The sequence below is a fragment of the Liolophura sinensis genome, chromosome 13, assembly GCF_032854445.1.
Source record: "Liolophura sinensis isolate JHLJ2023 chromosome 13, CUHK_Ljap_v2, whole genome shotgun sequence".
NCBI classification, from domain to species: domain Eukaryota; kingdom Metazoa; phylum Mollusca; class Polyplacophora; order Chitonida; family Chitonidae; genus Liolophura; species Liolophura sinensis.
In genome coordinates, this window is record NC_088307.1 from 23,744,809 (window position 1) to 23,764,292 (window position 19,484).

Below are 19,484 nucleotides of genomic sequence, written 5' to 3' on the forward strand. Positions count from 1 at the left end.
ATTGCACTGAGCTACAAATTGCGTCAGATACTGCTGACATGTCTGAGTCGATCGGAGACCTATCGAACGACTGAACAACACTGGTTTATTGAGCAGATCATCCAAGGCATAATACAAGGCATGTTTGACCGCACACTGTCGCCCCGTGTCATCGGGTTGGGTGGGAAGCTTTTAGCGGGGACTTGGCCCATCGCTTGTCTTCACAGACATTGTTTGATGTCTGAATGGACAAGTGGATGATGGGAACTAAAGAGGTGCGGAATGGCCTTGATGGGCCAATCAATACGTGTCAGGTAGTCCCCTGTTCGACTGTGGCAGCGCTGGGAGCCGTGCCAGGGGTCGATAGAGACTTCATTATGTAGATCAGTCGTAACTGGGTCAGGTCAGATGGTGGTGCCTTCGCGTGCGTAAAACTACCCACCCCAAGCAGAAATTACATACAGTTCTTCGATGGTCAACCTCTCCATGCACCATAACACGCGTCATGAGTGTTGGTATTTGGAATCATGATGACATTTCACCTCTTTAGTACTGTGGTTACTTTTCGTTTCATGCAGTCGATACACTGATGCAGTATAATTAGGACATTTAATACAGAAAACACTGCACATGTAATAGTGTGGTATTCCACTTCTCGACCAGGGCCCAGTATAATGACCAGTATGATGAGCAGTATAATGATGACAGTGTGTGTGTTAAAGTGTCACCTTTCCAGACATTTCCAGTGGATGACATGTATACCAATGTTGTACATGTATATACCTTTACTACGTGTGAAGACCAGGAGTGTCTCACTAATATGGTCGCTGTGAGTTCAAGTCCAGCTCATGCTGGCTTCCTCTCTAGCTGTGCGTGGAAAGCTCTGTCAGCAATCTGTGCATGGTCGTGAGTGTCCCCCTGGCTCTCCCTCGGTTTCCTCCCACCATAATGCTGGCCGCTGTCGTATTAGTGAAATATTCTTGAGTACGGGGTAAAACACCTTTCAGATAGATTATACACATACGGAAATACAAATACAAAATACGGATAAATTTAAATATACATATATTGTCATCATAGAGGCATTCTACAGAGAGCACAGATCTACCTGTAGGTCTTACTGTTACATGTAGTAAATTATGCACAGTGTACAGCTTATCATGCAGCTATAGATGCAACAACAACACACATTAAGCGAGTGTGTGCTTGTGTAGGGGTAACGATATACAGTTACATACAAATTTTTTGACCAGTGCACTGTGAACACATTGAGAAATGCACGTGTATTATTACACTATTAACGAAGGTACATGTACATGTAAGTTCTAGAAATACAGGTACACTGTATTTGTATTACTACTGCACTGCTCTGTTTTACAAGTCAGCTGCTTTCATAGACAGTCACAAGTGGTGTATTTACTTACATATACAGTTACTTACATGTGCACCTACATGTATAATGAAAGTTCATGTATCATGTGTATGTGTATATTGTCCTTGTGCCAAGATTCTAGGGAGCATGTTTTATGTTAACCTACATGTAGCCTATCACTTCATGAAATACATGCCAATTAACTTGAGCAATCTACATGTTATGAAGACTTCTATTTAACTGGAGTTTTTACAGTACATCTAACAACTGTGACACGTAAAAAAAAAAATGGGATTCACAACGCGTACAGCTCGACCCGACAGACCTGATGACTTTACACCACCGTTGAGGCGGAGCAACTGGATATGTCACTGACACATCTTGGTCAAATAAGGGCTAATAAATTTCCCGCAGAAGCCATTTTATTGGGCTGTTGTAAGGGTGCAGTGATTGAGCTCTTCTTGCATCATAGCATTTATTACATGCACAGTATACAATTACATGGAGCTTGTGCGCTTATGCAACATGTTTCAAATGTCAGAGTTTACCCCGTGGAATTTGATTTTGGCAATTGGCTTGATGAAGTAGCTGTTATATCAGCCTGTTGCTTCAACGGAATTCTTATGGTAGAATGACGGCATGAAAGATTTGAACAGAGCGAGGTACAAGATAAGGGCCACTGAGCGTGTGCAAGATTTGCGTGAAGCAGAGGAACTGGGAACTATGTGCAAATACCCAGGTTTTCTCAGTGGTGATCTGATATTGCTCAAAACTGCTTGGTTTTGCTGTTATTTGGAACTGCATTTGTAACAAGCAGAAATTTGAATGGCTGATAATTGAAGTTACAGAACTATTCTCAGTTCTCGAGGATTTTTATGTCTTTGTGTTTTGTATGAAGTGTCACCTGACCCATGCCTTTTGTGATGATGTTTCGTGAGCAATCTTGTGGGCATGCATATCCAGCTTGAAACTGAGTTGCCATTGCATAAACAGGAAAATCTATGTCATTTAAACTGTGCTGTATTTTAGACAGACTCATTCTTGATATGGACATGTTTAAGTATGCCGTATTTCACATTTTCCATTGAAAGCACAACGTGGGTTGTAACCATCATGTACATGTACAGTATATCCTCCCAAATCCTCCCCAAATACATGTACTTACACATGTAAGGACATAAAGGGCATTTCATTGATTACATCGCTTTTGAAGGCATATTGTTCCTTTTAAATGACATGGTATATAATCCACAAGCCATTTCAGATATCAGATAGCAATCGGAGAAAAAATATGTCACATGGAGGCTAGCTGCGCTATGTATAAATATATATATATATATATATATATATATATATATATATATATATATATATATATACCTGCATTAAACGCATGTTAGTGTCTGGCCACAAGGACACCTTACCCTTATAAGGTGTACTAGCGGTACACTTGAGGTACATCTGAGGTGTACCATTGGGGTGTAGCATATCTGAACTGAGGTGTGTTCATGGTATATTTGAGGTGTATCTGAGGTGCATTGAAGCTGTAGTTGAGGTACTGCCAATTATGCAAATTACATGAGGCTTTCTAGCTCCTTGATCAAAATTTAGTGCTACTCTTTCTCTATGCTTATGCATAATTGGGTTGTTTTCCCACAGCCTGGAATATATATACATCTTGTTCGGGGTAACCATCTTGGAATAATCAGGGGTAAATATATCCGTGCTCTGTGATTGGTCAGTATTTGCACACTGTCAAGTCAGTATAGGGTGAGACAATGGCTTATATTTATTTAGTAAACATCTTTTTTTTTGCACAAAAACATTTGTATCTTTGTACTCACCATTTTGTCTGAAGTAAAATATGAGTCTAGTTTTAAAACTTTAAAAAGAGATTGAGGTGTACCTGAGGTATATGACCACTAAATTATAATCAAAGTTTCTAAGATGCACTTGAGGTACATCTTCTAAGTGTTGATATTTTTCAAAGGTGTATTTGAGGTACATTGTATCGTGTACAGAACCGCTCAGACACTCGCAAAGTTTCTAAGGTGTACCTGAGGTATATCATTCATTTTTTTTAACTTTCAAATTTTCTGAGGGTACATCTGAAGTATAGGTATATGACTAGGAAGTACAGTGCACCTCAGATAATATAGATTGGGTGTATACCTCATCTATACCTCACACTGAGTTGTACACCTCATGTCTGTAAGGGGTTTCTTAAAGAGGAGCTCTAAACAATAAGCAAGATTAAAAAGCTTTACCCTCGGGTATAAGAAGCACAAAGGATATTTTTTAAAATTTTTTTTAAAACAAGACAAAAGCTGATTGAAAATATTGACTGGCGGCTAAATTACGAGGTCATGCCGTCACAACTGATAAGGTTTGTGTGAGTGCTTGACAATATGCCTGTGTTTTACAAGCATATACACCGTTCAAACCTTCAAGATAAAGTTTTCGGTGTTCTGGACTCAAAGAAAAACATCTTTGTAAAGATGGCATGTAGTGATGGCATATGTCATTGGTTTGGTTATAATGGCTGCCGGCAGGCTTTAACAACTGAATAAATTCATCAGGCAGATCTCAATATTTCCTTCTGCTGATATTAAGGGGCTTTGCGCATATGGCATGCACGTGTGTAAACTCAAAGGAATCATTTTTGTACTAATTTTGAGTGAGTTTGAGCAGAATTGTTCCTCTGGAGTTTTTCCTGTAAGATAGAGGCACGTCTGTGTGTGCTGGTCACCGTGCTCTAGGTCATAGTCAAATAAAACCAATTAACCATGAATGGTCATCAACTCTTTCGAGGCAGAAAAAAACCCTGACAGACCCGAGCAGTGCTAAAGCCAGTCGATAGAGAAAGGAGCGGGAGCGCTTTACTTTGATAACGCGAAGCGTTACAATGGAGATCTCCTAGCAGCCTTTCACACCGAACCAGCGCAGTGACGCGGCAATTCCGAAAAATCAGTCTCCCTATCCACTTACCCTGATTAGTTTCAGTTCCTCACAGGACGCGATGCTCTAAGCTTTTTACCTTTTTATTTCTTCACTTCGTGTTTAACTTCGCAAACGTGCTCACTGGAATGTTTGATATCAGAGTAAAAACAAATATGAACGAATGCATTACCTCAATTATCTAAACAAGATTTGCTAGGATGATCAGAAGAAAAAAACATCCTTACAATTGGAAAACTTGTTTTTGAAACTAGTTGGAAGATTCTATCTTTTCAAACTAGCTAGGATCCAATTTAACAAATGAAGTAACTGTCAGCTGTGTTGAATTACACCAAGTTTATTTACACATGGATTCATAGACTCCAGATTTTTGACAATAAAGTTGAAAAGTTAAGGCTTTTTATTTCCTTAATAACATGAGGTTTTTGTCATGTTTTCAAATTAATTCAGTAATTACTGCATAATCAGTTAATTAATACCACACATAATTAAGAGTTTGCTGCAAGAACATGTAACGTGTTGTCATTGATACAACATTGCTTTTTGATTTGTATTTCTCTATTTGATTGGTGTTTAACACAGTACTCAAGAATGTTTCGCTTTACGACAGCGATCGGCATTATGGTGAGAGTTAACCGGGCCAAATACTGACAGTGTTAGAAAAGTGTTAGAGTGCTGGGCCATGTTACTTTTGGCAACCCATTAACCTACAGGCAGTTTTAATATATGATTTACATTGCTTTTCTTCCATATTAACTGCAGCAGGTGCGCATATGAAATAGAAACTTTCAGTGTCGTTTGTCATAACACATCAGATAAATGCATTAACTTTTTACTGTTGATCCACGATTTACAATTTAAAGAGTGCATTAAAATTGGACCCTCTCCATGCATTAAGCAACAGTCAAACAAATAATGAAATATTTCCCTATTGAACAATTAAGTGCGTTCACATAAAACGAGTTATTCATTTCTAGTGTTCTAGCTGTTTGTCTGTTAACAGTTCTGGTCCTTCAAATTCCCTTATGTCATTCCAAAAAAGTAAGTGGACAAAATTGACACAAAATGAAATGAAATTTTAACTTTAAGCATTAGATTTTAATTTAAATTTTGAAAATCACTTCAAGAGCCTTAATTTTTCATTTTAAGAGTTTACAGTTTTTCCTGTTTGATATCATTGTAATGGCATGGTTAATTATGTTTAGAATTCCTTGTAGAGGATTTTTTCTGCTGCTTTTGTTAAGAATATGATGATACCATCAGCAGGGAAAAACTTTTAAAGTTTTTGTATGGATGTTTTCAAAATCTGTTTTACTGTAAGTAGATGAAAAATCAAAACTTAATGCAACAAGTAAACTTTCCATCTGAATATTGCCCGGATGAATTTTCTTAAGAACACTGTGTGATCCATGTGAGAATTTATCCCGCATAGACAAATGCTCCACTTTTCGATGGACAACAACAGTCATGTGGGGTACACATATATATTATGGAATCCTCCAAACTTGTAATCTCATTGGTAACGGGCCTTATATTCGCATTGAAGCAGTGCTGATGTAACTGCCTGAGCCTCACTGAGGAGGCCCTCCTCTCCCACCCACATGTGAAAATGGGAGCTCTATACACGTACACATCTGACGAATCCAATAAGACATTGTGTGTAACAAATGTTACAATGGATGATGTCAGTAAATGTATGTTTTTTATCATAAGATTAATTTTGTTCTTAGACATTAAGTAATGACTCTATACAAAATGGCCGCCGTCGTTTAAGTGAAATATTCTTGAGTACAGCGTAAAACACCAATCAAATAAATAAATCTATACAAAATGAGCACTGGTATTAAGATAAAAAAAAATACTTGTCTTAGTATGACCCTGACTGATTTTATACCTGTGTTTTTGCTTTTTAATGAATAGATTTCCATTCCCTGACAATTGTGTTATCTGTAGTACATGTCTGTCTGTTCGTCTGTGTGTTACAGTGTATGCCAGGCCTGGGCACAAAAGTTCTGTATGAGCTTCTCTACACCCATCCCACCAAGATCATGGTGCTCACAGGCTGTAGTAGTGTCTCCACATTCGTGGCTCAAGCTGCCAAAATGTGGAACCTGGTTGTGGTAAGTATGGAACTCATTAAACATGTTGAAATACAAAAGGACAAATAATGTACCCTTTTATGTATTATCCTTTTAGGCAACTTCTTTTCTGGATACTGATTATATTGAAAGCTGCTGAGCCAACTTCAGTGAAACTTCATCCATGGATTCAATGGCGGTCCTCCATTTATAGTCTCATTAGAAACCGTACAAATGACCTTGACATTAGGCTTTTTAGCGGATATGGACACAGTGCTTCCAAAACAATATACATGTATACTGTGCAAATGTATATTTAAATATACATGTATATATATATCCTTGTTGTTGGGGGACATGCATGCTGTGTCTGGAATTATGACCTGGACAGCTGAAGAGACAAGGGATTTTGGCTAAAACAGCTTGATAGGTTCAACCAAAGCTTATGGCTCTATGAAAGGATTTCCTAATGAGAATGCCTACTGTATTTATTGGCAGCAAATGTTACAATGCTTTCATCTCATCATAGTGACATCCAAAGTGGTAAATATACATGGAACATGTATCTGTGTACTCCAGAGCATACAAAAATCTGCAAGGTTGTCAAGTTCTGTTTTTCCTGGGAAACCACACTGGCCCTGATGTCCATTAATGCTCTTGTTGCTGATAGTTATGATTAGGTGTTACCCCCGTGGCGTACGTGCATATACTGAACACTTCAGGGCCCAGGGTACGCCAAGATCAACTCTTTTAATTGTTAGGATACACGAGGGACAGTTTTATAGTCCCAAGCTTGCATGGACAGAGAATAATCTGCAATATGTAACACATCAGAAAGTTTGTCAGTAACTTGCCAAAGGTGGGTGGTTTAATTATCCCCCAGGCATTCCAGTTTCCTCCACTCATAATACTGACTGCCATCGGATAAGTGAAATTTTCTGACATTAAGCAACAGTCAGTCAGTGAAATTTCCCCCATGTCTCCAACTGTTCTTAAGGGTTTTTGTTTGCAGTCCAGTTCATTTGTCACACGCTCAGTCGGAGCGCAGCGTAATGACCCAGGAGTCTCTCACCAATGCGGTTGCTTGTGAGTTCAAGTCCAGCTCATGCTGGCTGCCTCTCCAGCTGTACATGGGAAGGTCAGGCAGCAACCTGCAGATGGTCATGGATTTCCCCTGGGCTCTGCCCGGTTTCCACCCACCATAATGCTGGCCGCCATCGTATAAGTGAAATATTCTTGAGTACGGCGTAAAACACCAATCAAATAAATAAATAAATAAATAAATAAATAATTTGTCACACTCAGGATATCATGTACATGTGTCTTTCAGCCAAACCTCTAAACAATCTAGTGGATAAATTTCAGTGGTTGATGGTCAGTCAATCCAAATGAATATCTTTATAGTCCTGGCTAAAATTCATTCAAAGCAGCTGACCTTTGTCACAAAATGAAAGACATCCACATGTAATCTTGGGTATGGCACATTTTGATTTATTTATTTATTTGATTGGTGTTTTATGCCGAACTCAAGAATACTTCACTTATACGATTGCGGCCAGCATTATGGTGGGTGGAAACCGGGCAGAGCCTGGGGGGAAGCCCACGACCATCTGCAGGTTGCTGGAGAGGAAGCCAGCATGAGCAGGGCTTGAACTCACAGCGACCATATTGGTGAGAGACTCCTGTGTCATAACGCTGCGCTAGTGCGCTAATCAACTGAGCCACAGAGGCCCCCCACCCCCCGGTATGGCATATTCAAGCACCAATAAAATAAATACCTAATTAGCTAATATTTGTGAAGAGAAATTTTACTGGCACTTGGCTCTCTATAAAATATTATGAAGTCCTGTAATTTTCCTCTCTGTTAAATTTCTGAACTGACATGTAGTACTGTAGTTGATCCAAAATTTCAAATATGATCAAGTTTAATGGTGTTAATTAGTTCTGTTAATCTTAAAAATATGTTTTATGGTTTGTTAGGAAGATAAAATGAAACCCCAATTGAAAAAATATAATATTTTAGGACTTAAATTTGCCTCTAAAATGCATTTTTTTTTTATTCAAATTATTTAGGGAGAATACGGTAATCTCTGGTGTCTCTGCATATTTATAATAATGTGACCTTCATGGGTTTACAACCACATATAACTTGTTCAGCCACTATCATATAAAGCGGTTTTTATTTCCTGGACTGTCTGGGAGACTTGAACGCAGGGATTTGATGGAAATGCAGTATTAGACCCCGGGGAACACCTTTTGGCATGACATAATGTTGTAGTCTCTATAGTGTTCCTGTCAACTCTTATGGCTGGACATTTATTTGTGTGTTTAAACCTTCTCCTACCTTATCCAATGACCATCATGTATAGCAGTGTTTATACTTGCACTGGGAGTTGGTAGTAATACAATATAGGGCCCTGGGGAACTGCTTTTGGTGAAACAGGATGGACTTTAGGACCTTTAGACACTGTTTAAAGGTTTATAGATTATGGTCTATTATAGATTATTGATCTGTGCTTTTAGTGGACTGTTGCAGGACAGAAAAACGCCTTTCTAATGGCCTCCTGTTATACTGCTAGAGCCAAGGCCATCATTAGAAATGTGCTTGTTATAATGTCAGGGGTAACCCTGATCTAGGATCTGTTTCATTCTTCCTTGCTTAGCGTTCATCACTGAAATCTGGAACTCGGTCTGTTCAATAGTGCTGTTCTCAGCATGTCAAAGCTGTGCGCTACAAAAGCATGTTTCCTTTAATCCTGCCGTACTTCTGACTTGATATCACCTCGTTATTCATGAAAAATAAAGACCATAACGCCACAACACAAATGTCCTAGACTTTAATACACCCGCTAATCTTGCACTCAGTCTTTTAGAGTGTGTTGTCTTCAGCATGTCAAAGTTGCGCGGTACACAAACAGTTTCTTTCAATCTCACAGTAATTTTTACTTCATATCACACAATTATATGTGAATAGTAAAAACCATAATGTTACAACACAAATGTTTCTGGCACTTCGACAGGAAAGACAACTTCGCACGCCGCCATTTTGGCTTTGAGTCAGCCCCCTTCAACGTTGCCTGGAAACAGAAAAACTCCTGGACTGTTTAAATTAAAACCAAGAAGAGGTATACCATTAAAAGATCAAGTCTTGACTTCTGTTTTAATTAGCAAACAGAAGAAACTATAAGCAACTATTAACTGTTGTGAAGATGGAGGATCCGAGTTCAAGCTAGCAGCGGAGTCATGTGATTTGAAAGTGGCAGTTTGCAAAGTTCAGATACTGTTCAAGTGAATGCGTCGCTCACATTTGTGTTAATTACGATGTTACGGTCCTAGTGATATGAATTCAGAATGACTTTTGGATCATTGGAATCTTGTTTTCATTGCGTACAGCTTTGACGCTTCGAGGATAGGCAACAGGACTGAGCTCCAGGTTAGCGAATGTAAGGATTCAGAACAGTTTAAAGTGGAGAAAAAGTAAAAAATACATAAAGATCAGATGAATGAGTACGAAAAATTAGTTGTAAATATGATCTTTAATATTTTTTTGATCTCTAAAGTGAAAAAGACACTTGAAAATATTTTTTGTATGGAGGGCAATTAGGAACACATTTTGGTATTTATAGTCTTCGTGTAATAGTGGTATCAATGATGATGTGGCACATGTTTAATAACTATATCTGCACTAAACTTTGGTCTTCTCAGCTAACAAATTTGTTCGACCTGAATTTTGATCACATTTATGTTTTTAATAAATTCATAAACATTGTCATAATTCAGATTAAATGCATGTGTTTGGATATAAAAAAACAGATTTACATTCAAATGTATTTAGTAGACATGCATCACATCCTTATTTAGAACATTATTATGCAGCAATGATAAATACAAAAAGGTGGTCCCAAATACCCACTATACAAAAATATTTTCAAATACCCCTTTTTCCTGAAAGAAAAATTTTGAAAAATATTAGAGACCACATTTGCAATTAAGTTTTGATGCCCTCCGATTTTGGCATCATTTTCTATGTTTTCTACTCCTTTAATGTGAAAGCTGATCTGGGAACATGGTCAACTGATCTGAGAGCTTGATGGGTAAACCTATCCATTCTCCAAAAAAGGGCCAAACACTAAAGTTTGTATTAAGCTTTTAATGGAATTCCTTTTTAATTTATCTGGTGATATTAATTTGTCTAAAATTCCAATCTTTCTCATTTGCCAGAGTAAAAAAATAATTTCCCTACTGCCTGTATTTTTTTTTCTGATAGTGATGAGTTACAGCCTCCAAAGAATTACAATGTACTCATTGACCGACCCTAGTTTTTTCTGATAGGGATGCCACTGGGTTTAATACACCAAACAAAGAATTTTTTAAGGATGACCAAGCGCACGTGAAAATGCTCCCCTTAAAAGTTAGAGGTGGCCAGATGAACCGAAATGAACCAAGTGTAACTGGTACAAAGTGAGATACCTGTAGAGACAGGGCTTGTAATACTCACAGATTCCAGTTGGAAGTACAGTCTCGTGCCCAGTGTGATACTTTGTGAGCAGGTGGCTCAGTTGGTTAGTGCGCTAGCGCAGCGTAATGACCCAGGAGTCTCTCACCAATGCGGTCGCTGTGAGTTGAAGTCCAGCTCATGCTGGCTTTCTCTCCGGCCGTATGTGGGAAGGTCTGTCAGCTACCTGCAGATGGTCGTGGGTTTCCCCCGGGTTCTGCCCGGTTTCCACCGACCATAATGCTGGCCACCGTCGTATAAGTGAAATATTCTTGAGTACGGCGTAAAACACCAATTAAAAAAAAAAAAAAACTTTATGAGCAGTATTCGACTTCCATGGAAATTGAGGGAGAGAGGTTGGATTTTGCGAGTAGAGGTAGCAGATTTATCTTTACAAATCTTGATTTGCATGGATGATGGAGAGTTGCACTCTTTGATTGTTATTTATTGTGATGCTTATCTGCGAAGCATCATCCAACATGAAGATACATCAAGTACTTTGTAGACACATATAGGACAATGAATAATTCATGTATCTTTTTTCTATCAGTTGGTAACTGCATCCTTATGATTGGTGTTTAACGCAGAGTAAAATGACAGGCGCCCAAGGAGTCTTTTACCCAATACTTAATAAATCGTGTTGCTCATTGTGAGATTTCATCCAAAGTCCAATACATCTTGTTGAGCTGATTCAACAAAGCCTGCTAATGATCATGATTCTGGTGTACATATTTCGCCTGAAGTTTAGCTTACACACTGTACAAATACACTTCAATTTAACTATAAAGACCTTAAATTGATGCACAAATTTGATTTGCCTCTAATTAATCAAGCTTCACGAGAAAAGAAAAAAAAGCAGGATGAATATTATCAGAATCAAGCAAAACGTGTCACTTGGAAAATTTAAAACTTTGATGAAATGCAGCAAGCTTTATTAATTGAGACCCATATACTAGTAACATACATGTAAGACAAACATAGTTAGTGTATGTGAATGTCACTGATCTGAACTGAGGTCTCCTTAACCATAAATTTATTTATTTGATTGATGTTTTATGCCATACTCAAGAGGAAATGGAGGAAGATGGGCACAGAGGAAACCCACGACCATCCGCAGGTTGTTGGCAGACCTTCCAACACCTTAACCATAAATAGATACATGGACATGTATGATGAAAACAAGCTGATAATTATTTGTTTATTTATTTATTTATTTATTTGATTGGCGTTTTACGTCATACTCAAGAATATTTCACTTAAATGACGGTGGACAGCCTTACAGTGGGAGGAAGTCTGCGACTATCCCACAGGTTGCTGACAGACCTTCCTCATATACAACTGATAATTACAAGACCGTTCATAAAGTATGTGCGCTCAATGTGCATGGTGGGTTAGTAAGCTGTGTAGAGAAATCAGAAGGTTTATGTACATGTAGTCCTTTTGTGTTTTGTGTTAAAGGATGTTTTGGGAATTGGCCTTGCTTTTTTTTCCGACCTGGAACGACCATTTTGGTTGATGGCTGGCATGCAAATATCTGTTTCCATGAATAGATGTAAATTCGTACTGGCATGGAATAATTAAACAACCAACAGTCACTATGTATACAACGTATGTTTTCACAACACCCCCAAATACATGTGCGTTTCTACACGTTTCATGTATGCGTGGCTGATGCTTGGCGGTGACATCATAACAGCATTGCCTATATAATCTCAGCAGTCATTAAGTGGCACATCCTTTTATTTTCTCTTGTTAAAATTTGCAGTACTCATGCAATATCTGGCGCCAAGGACATTTTATGAAATGTTCTTGATTACAGTGTCCTAGTGCTCAAATGGTCATTTCATGTGCAAGTTCCATTCCAAAACATACTGGAGTTGAGCTCCAAGTCTCCAATTTTCATAACATGGTGCCAGTATAAAAATTGCAGACTGTACTTTTCGCAAATGCAGTTCCCAGTTTTACTTTCACCCATATGGGGACCATATCCATGTTCTGAGGTCTATCTGCTTGATACGTTACAATATTTATAGCTGCGAAATTCTAGCTTCTTTCATTGTGCACTTTTTTATTGATAGTTTGCACAACTTTTCTTGTACGTGCAAAATCAGGTTGCTTTTCTGGTTAACCCAAACAACTCAATTTATGCTAATAATTAGAAAATCGATTTATGGCGTGTTACACATAGGTTGGAGGGAATGTATATTGATCCAGTGAAAAAAAAGGTGATCTAATGAAGATGTGATTTTCATAACTCGTAATTTAAATGAGGACAACTGCCTGGGTGCTTTCCTGGAGAAAATTTATATTAGCATTGGCTTAATAATTTCATTTATTTACTTATTTGATTGGTGTTTTAATGCCAGTCTGTGCTTAGGACTTTGTCCTAATTTTTTAATTTAAATTTATAAATTAGTATAAATTAGTACTCTGGTGATTTGTGTCGAATGTTGTTTTGGAAGTGGGTTTTAATGTGATTATTGAACCATATGATGATTGGTATGTCTGCCTTATGATCTATTGCATTTATTTATTTGATTCGTGTTTTACGCAGTATTGTAGAATATTTCACATATACGGCGACAACCAGCGTTCTGTATCGTGGGAGTGCCTTATGGTGCCTAAATTAACAATATTTTATTTTAGTGCATGTGTAGGGAGTTTTAATGGTGCAGAAATGGGTTCTGTAGATCTTCAACCTTTTTGATCTCTAAAGTACTTTTTTCAGTAGAATTTATGCATGCGGTTATTATGAAAATAATGCCAAAAATGACTTGTGTGTCATTGCACAAATTGTTTTTCTACACCCCATAGTTTTCTTAGAATTTTTCACAATATCAGTCCCAGTGGTGGTGGAAAACGGCTGAAGAATTAGATCAAACCCACCTATTAAATTATCACCTCACCTCACAGATACCTGAAAGACAGAGTGACTTCATCTCACCTAGCAGATACCTGACAAACTGCCTGGCATCTAAACCAGCTGGAACTGGAAGAGACACCTCAAGGGTCAAAGTCTTTATAAGTACGGGTTTGGATTGTAAAGAGTCTAGACTGCTTGATGTAAGTGAGGACTCCAGTTGCCAGATAAACTCCCTAGGGGTGTGAAAAGAACACCATACAGTGTTGGTGTGAAGGCTATAAGCTTTAAAACATTGATTTGCACTCCAATCCTTTGGTTACGTTAATTCATTTTTCAGCCTTTTGAACCACCTCTGCATCTAATATTTTGAAACATTCCAAGAGAACTGTGGGGTACAGAGAAACAATCTGCGCAGTTTCATGAAGCTTGCATCCTTAATGGCATAAACCATTTCAGTATCATTTTCATAATAATTGTATGCATGTAAATTACACTGAAAAATACTTTTATTTAGTGGTTGGAACAATTGAAGATTTACAGTATTATGTAAACATTAAGAGATGCGAGTCTGCTTAACTCCCACAAATAAAACTACATTTTTAAAGAACTTTGTCCTTTAACAAATGAAGTGCATGGGATATCGCCCCTGTGGAAAAGTGGTCATGTATATATACTCTAGTGGATGACAAAGTAATTAATGGGCAAAATGTGGATGATCACAATTCTCCAACTTAAAAATCCATGTTTAATGATTTTCTCTATGTGATTGATTTTTTAATATGCCACACTCAAGAATATTTCACTTATAAAACATCGGTCAGCATTGTGGTGGGAGGAAACCGGGTAGAGTCTGGGGGGAAACCTACGACCATCCGCAGGATGCTGCCAGACCCCATTTTTAATGTCCTCAATCCTTTCATATACACGTAGTTAAGGAAAAGACAAGGTATATGTATCCGTTTGGCAAAGTGGCAGTGCATGCACCCTTGATCGTGCAATATGCAAGCGCTCGAAATTCCCAACATAAAAATCCATTTGTATTGACCTTGATCCTTTCATAGATATATAGAGGCGATGTATGTCCATACATACCCTTGTGGTAAAGTGGTCAACCCCAGACAGTGGTGTATGTGTTTGGTGTACAACTGAGAACAGTCTGGGCACTTAGTTCGGGATTCCCTGGGTAATAACATAATGGGCTGTCAGGCAGTCTCATGCAGTTACAGGCTCCCTGGTTAATACATGTAGCTCTGAATCAATAATCTATAGATTATATGGTGTGTAGGTATATAGCCTGATGGTGGGTGATTGACCCAGTGTTGCTGATGCCAGGGACAAGAGGTAGGGGTGGGGGTGGGGTGGCTAGTGCCTCTGAGCATGGGAGATGCACTCAGTTCAGTACATGTGTACATACAGGATAGTGACCTTACAGCCTAATGCTTGTACATACTGAAAGTATTTCATCCTAAGGGTTAACATTTTTTATAAATTGACACATTTTGTTTGATTCATCCACCTTATAGGGCCACTTAAGAGTTTCATTTTATCACAAAAACGAAAGTGTTAGCAGCAAAAGTATCGTTTTAAGGCCTTTGTTTACTTTTGAAAGTGCATTTTTTACATACCAAACTTGAGGTTGAAGTGCAGTAACTCCTCACTTTCAACTTTCAGTACCATTTTAAATATAAAAGTGCAATTTTACCAGTCTACACAGAATAATGTCCTAAGAATAGGCCAGCACAAACATTTTGTAAAGGTTGAAGATTTATACCTAGTACAGTGTACATGTACTTGTATATATGCACCATATAGAGGACAGGACGACGGCATTGATCATGGGCCAATCAGCTACTACTGGCATTTAACAGAATGATCAGGCCAGTAATAGGGCACGCGTAAATATCATTACACTACGTTAATACATGCAGCAAGAAAATTATTGATAATTGTCACGCACATTTTGTAATGCAATTGTATGCAATACCCATAAACTGTTTGGAATTCATATTTCCGTTGTTTAAATGACTTTTTTTTTTAGTTCACAGCATGGCTGTAATATGATATTGGACAAGGAAAATTAAAACTTTTTTTTATTGTCCAAATGCAAAATTACTGGATTCAGTTTTTTGTTGAATTGCATGTTACGTGCTATGAAATCATTTAACAATTCACATGCATGTGATGCTTTTGGCTGATTTTGCTGTGTGCTCAGTGGAAAGTGTTTTATTATTGTCTCCTATTGACATCTGATTTGGCTGTATTTGGCTCTAACAGATAAACACAATTTTCTGTCAGGTCTATCAACTTTTCCATGATACTGTAAGGAAAACTCTGAGACACCCTTGAACAAAGTAGTTAATACTTCCTTCGGCTGGGTTTGCCTCACAAAGAGTCATACCAACAACCACAATTTTCAGTCAGATGACAAGTTTCCCCAAGATGCTTTAGGTTTTGCCTTCAGGAGGTCTTGCCTGCTTCCTAATATTTCCTTTGGGCCTCTCCTTTGTTGCTATTAAATTCACTGATAAAAGGAATTTTTGTTTAGCTGATTGGCAATTTTTGCACAAGTGTTTAACAATATTTATCTAACTGTTCGCAATTTTTACCCTGTTATTTTCATCTATTTCTGTTCATCTTATTAGGCAGTCTTTGGGTAGTTAGTTGCTATTTTGAATTTTTTGTTTCAACTTTTTATGTGTATATGTACAATTTTTTCAGTCATACATGTACATGTATGATAATTATTCAACTTTTTGCACATTTGTTAAAACACCTGGACAGTTTTGTTCAACTGCAGGTTAAGTAGTCCACGATATGTGGTACAGTTTCCTTGGATTTGTCTCTGTACTATAGCAGCTATAAACAAAGTACAGTACAATTATCGATCAGCTATTGTTGTTGTAGGCGCAGGGTTCAAAATTAGCTACAAAATGTGACTGCCCAGTAAGCTTAGTGTCCTTAGAAACCTACTGGACCTCCTCCATATTGGTTCACCCTTTAGGCAAAACAAAGTAAAAAAATGAGCACTACCAAAATTGATCTACATTTGCCACGGAGCGGGGTTAATTCCGAGCCCTCTATCCCTATGTAGGAAGAACAAGTTGTGTGTCTTTAAAAAAAAAAAATACAAAATATTTCCTTCAGATGGGCCTCCATGAATACTGTAAACAACTAAAAAATATAATTTTTGCTCAACTGTTTCCGGTAGGCACTTTTACCCTTACAGCCTATAAAGTGTAAAGCATTAATTTCTGACGCTCATGAAGATTCTGCTTTGTAATGTAGAAATTCTGTTTAATGAAAATTTTGGTCATCTGGTGTATGTTGCTTGAGGAAAAAAATGGTGCTTTTTGCAATGACACTATGATTTGCCCTGAAAATAATGTCAAAAAGTGCATATTTAGAGGCAAATACATGTAAAGGTCATGAAATATTATTTGGTGATGAATTCAGAATCAGGCAAAACAGGCACATGTTAAATAAAGAGGTCAAAGGTTAGGTCTGTACAGTACAGTGAATCCAGGACTATGTTTATCGAATTCACCTAAAGTTAGGCATGTTTTCAGTGATGCATTTTCCTTCATTTTATTTGATTCATCAGTCTTATAAAACATGGACAAAGCCAATAAGCTCTTTCTTTTTGTGAAGTTTGTTGAATTTCTTATCTGAGAAAGATGTGTTGGCATCAAAAGGAACTTTTTAAGGCCTTAAAGTGCTTCTGAATGTGTGTGTATAAGCATATACATACCAAACTCATACGTTGGAAGGTCTGGCAGCAACCTGCGGAAGGTTGTGGGATTCCCTTGTGCTCTGTTTTCCTTCCACCATAATGAGTGGGGCTTAAAACACCAATCAATCAAATAAAAAAATAAATAAATGGCATACCAAACTTTAGGTGAAATACAACATCCTGTGAAGTTACAAAGGCCCAGCTGACTATGGTTCACATGTGGCTTGTGTATAGTGTAAACACTGACTATGGACAGCTAGGGCTATTTCTGAGTGGACACCATGAGTGCTTGTGGAAACATGGTCAAGAGGTGCATTACACCGCTCAAATGGATGAAAGAGCCATGTCCAGCAGAGCTATCTAAGCTCTCATCTTTTCCTTGCTGGCCAAGTCAAGGTCAATTCTCCTCAGTCACCCTTTATGCTCCTTTGTAGCCTTTCAGGCCAAAGGGAGCATTATTCTAGTAGGCTGGCTTCAGTTGACATCTCTCTGTCAGCCACTTTTTTATTCCACTGACAGTTTTTATCTCTTATGAGTAATATATGCTGACATTAAGAATATTTATATGTGTGTTATTGGTCAGCGTTGATCTGGTTTGTTTGTGACTGATTCAGAGTCATTCGGTAACCTCCTGTGATGTCTGTTAGATTGATTATTTTCTGGGACGAGAAAGTAGTACGATTCAACACTTTCTGGAAAAGGCATTTCCAATTTTGACTCCTTCGGTGCCGTGCCTTTTTTCTGTGTGGCATATGCAGAATCGTTTCATCTTGCTCAAAGCTAATGTCAGTTGATTAGATTTAAGAAGTTCACGGTGAAAAAGTAATCTCTGTGTCTGTCCCTTGATAGAAAAGGATTTGTCCCTTCTAATCCGCTAAAAAGATTCAAAAAGGTTTTTGGCAAGAGAGGGAAAAAAAGAGAACTTTCATGAGTGGTGAGAGTAATCAAGATACACTGTAAGTACAATGTATATGTATGTACTGTTGGAGTCAATTTTGGGAAACTTCTATGGGTTGGAATATGCTCAACAAACATTTTCTTAGCACTGGCCTCAGCTTATTTGGCAGTAGTCTCTCATACCAGCTCTATGCGTGACCAATCCGAAATCACTTTAACCTGCTTTGATGAAAGCTAATGTGTGTTGACTTGATTATAGCAGACAATGAGGAAATGATAAAATTCTTTTGCCCCTGTTGTCATCGTTTGACAACTAGACCTCACCACCACGTCTTTAAACTTGCACGCTATAGTGCTTCGCTTGTTCCCTTTGGAGTAAAAAAAGTTGTTACTGAGTCATTTGACCTTCAGAGATGCTCAGTTTAATATAGTGAACCATTAAATTCAGACTTCTAATGAGGAAGATCTATGTGTTGATCACAACGCTTTTTTTTGGAAGCCATGAATTTGCTGACTCATAAGTTGTGACTTAAATTTAGCATTATACTGTTATCATCAAGGGTTTTGGTCTTCAAACTATTATTGACATCAAAGAAGAACTCTTGACACCTGTCTTGAAAGTTGTACTTCTGCTTATTAATGGTATATTTTAAATTTTTTTACATAATTAAGATGCTTGCCATTCACCTGTACACACGATGTGCAGGTTCAATTTTGACAATGAACATTTGAAATGGAATTTATAGATTCAATAGATTTACACGTATAAAAGACCTACAGCATAGAGAGCAAAGCCAGAGCAGCAAGTATAATGTGCTAATTGGAAAATCGTCACAATAACATAACCAGTACCAGCCCGGACAGCACAGTTGGTAGAGCGTCCGCGTCATGAGCGGTAGATCCAGGATCAATCCTGGGTCGAGTCGCGCCTAAGACTTTAAAAGATGGAAGTTGTAACTTTGGCATTTAGCATTAAGGGGATAGTGCAACGACTGGTTGACCCGTATCAGTATAATGGCTCAGGCGGGGCGGCTTACTTGCCTTTGGTAAGTCGTCTCAGTGAAGCAGCACTAGATAAAAGAGTAGTGGAAATCCATCCTGCAACAAGGAGG

At 38.0% G+C, this 19,484-nt stretch overlaps 1 protein-coding gene across 1 annotated transcript in view; it reads left to right on the forward strand.

Annotated features, from left to right (window-relative positions):
* The window catches only part of LOC135480268 (gamma-aminobutyric acid type B receptor subunit 1-like), a 122,494-nt gene that overhangs the window by 18,706 nt on the left and 84,304 nt on the right, over positions 1 to 19,484 (forward strand). The window contains exon 2 of the mRNA XM_064760062.1: positions 6,295 to 6,429. Coding sequence (XP_064616132.1) covers positions 6,295 to 6,429 — 135 coding nt within the window. The remainder of the gene's footprint in view (positions 1 to 6,294; positions 6,430 to 19,484) is intronic.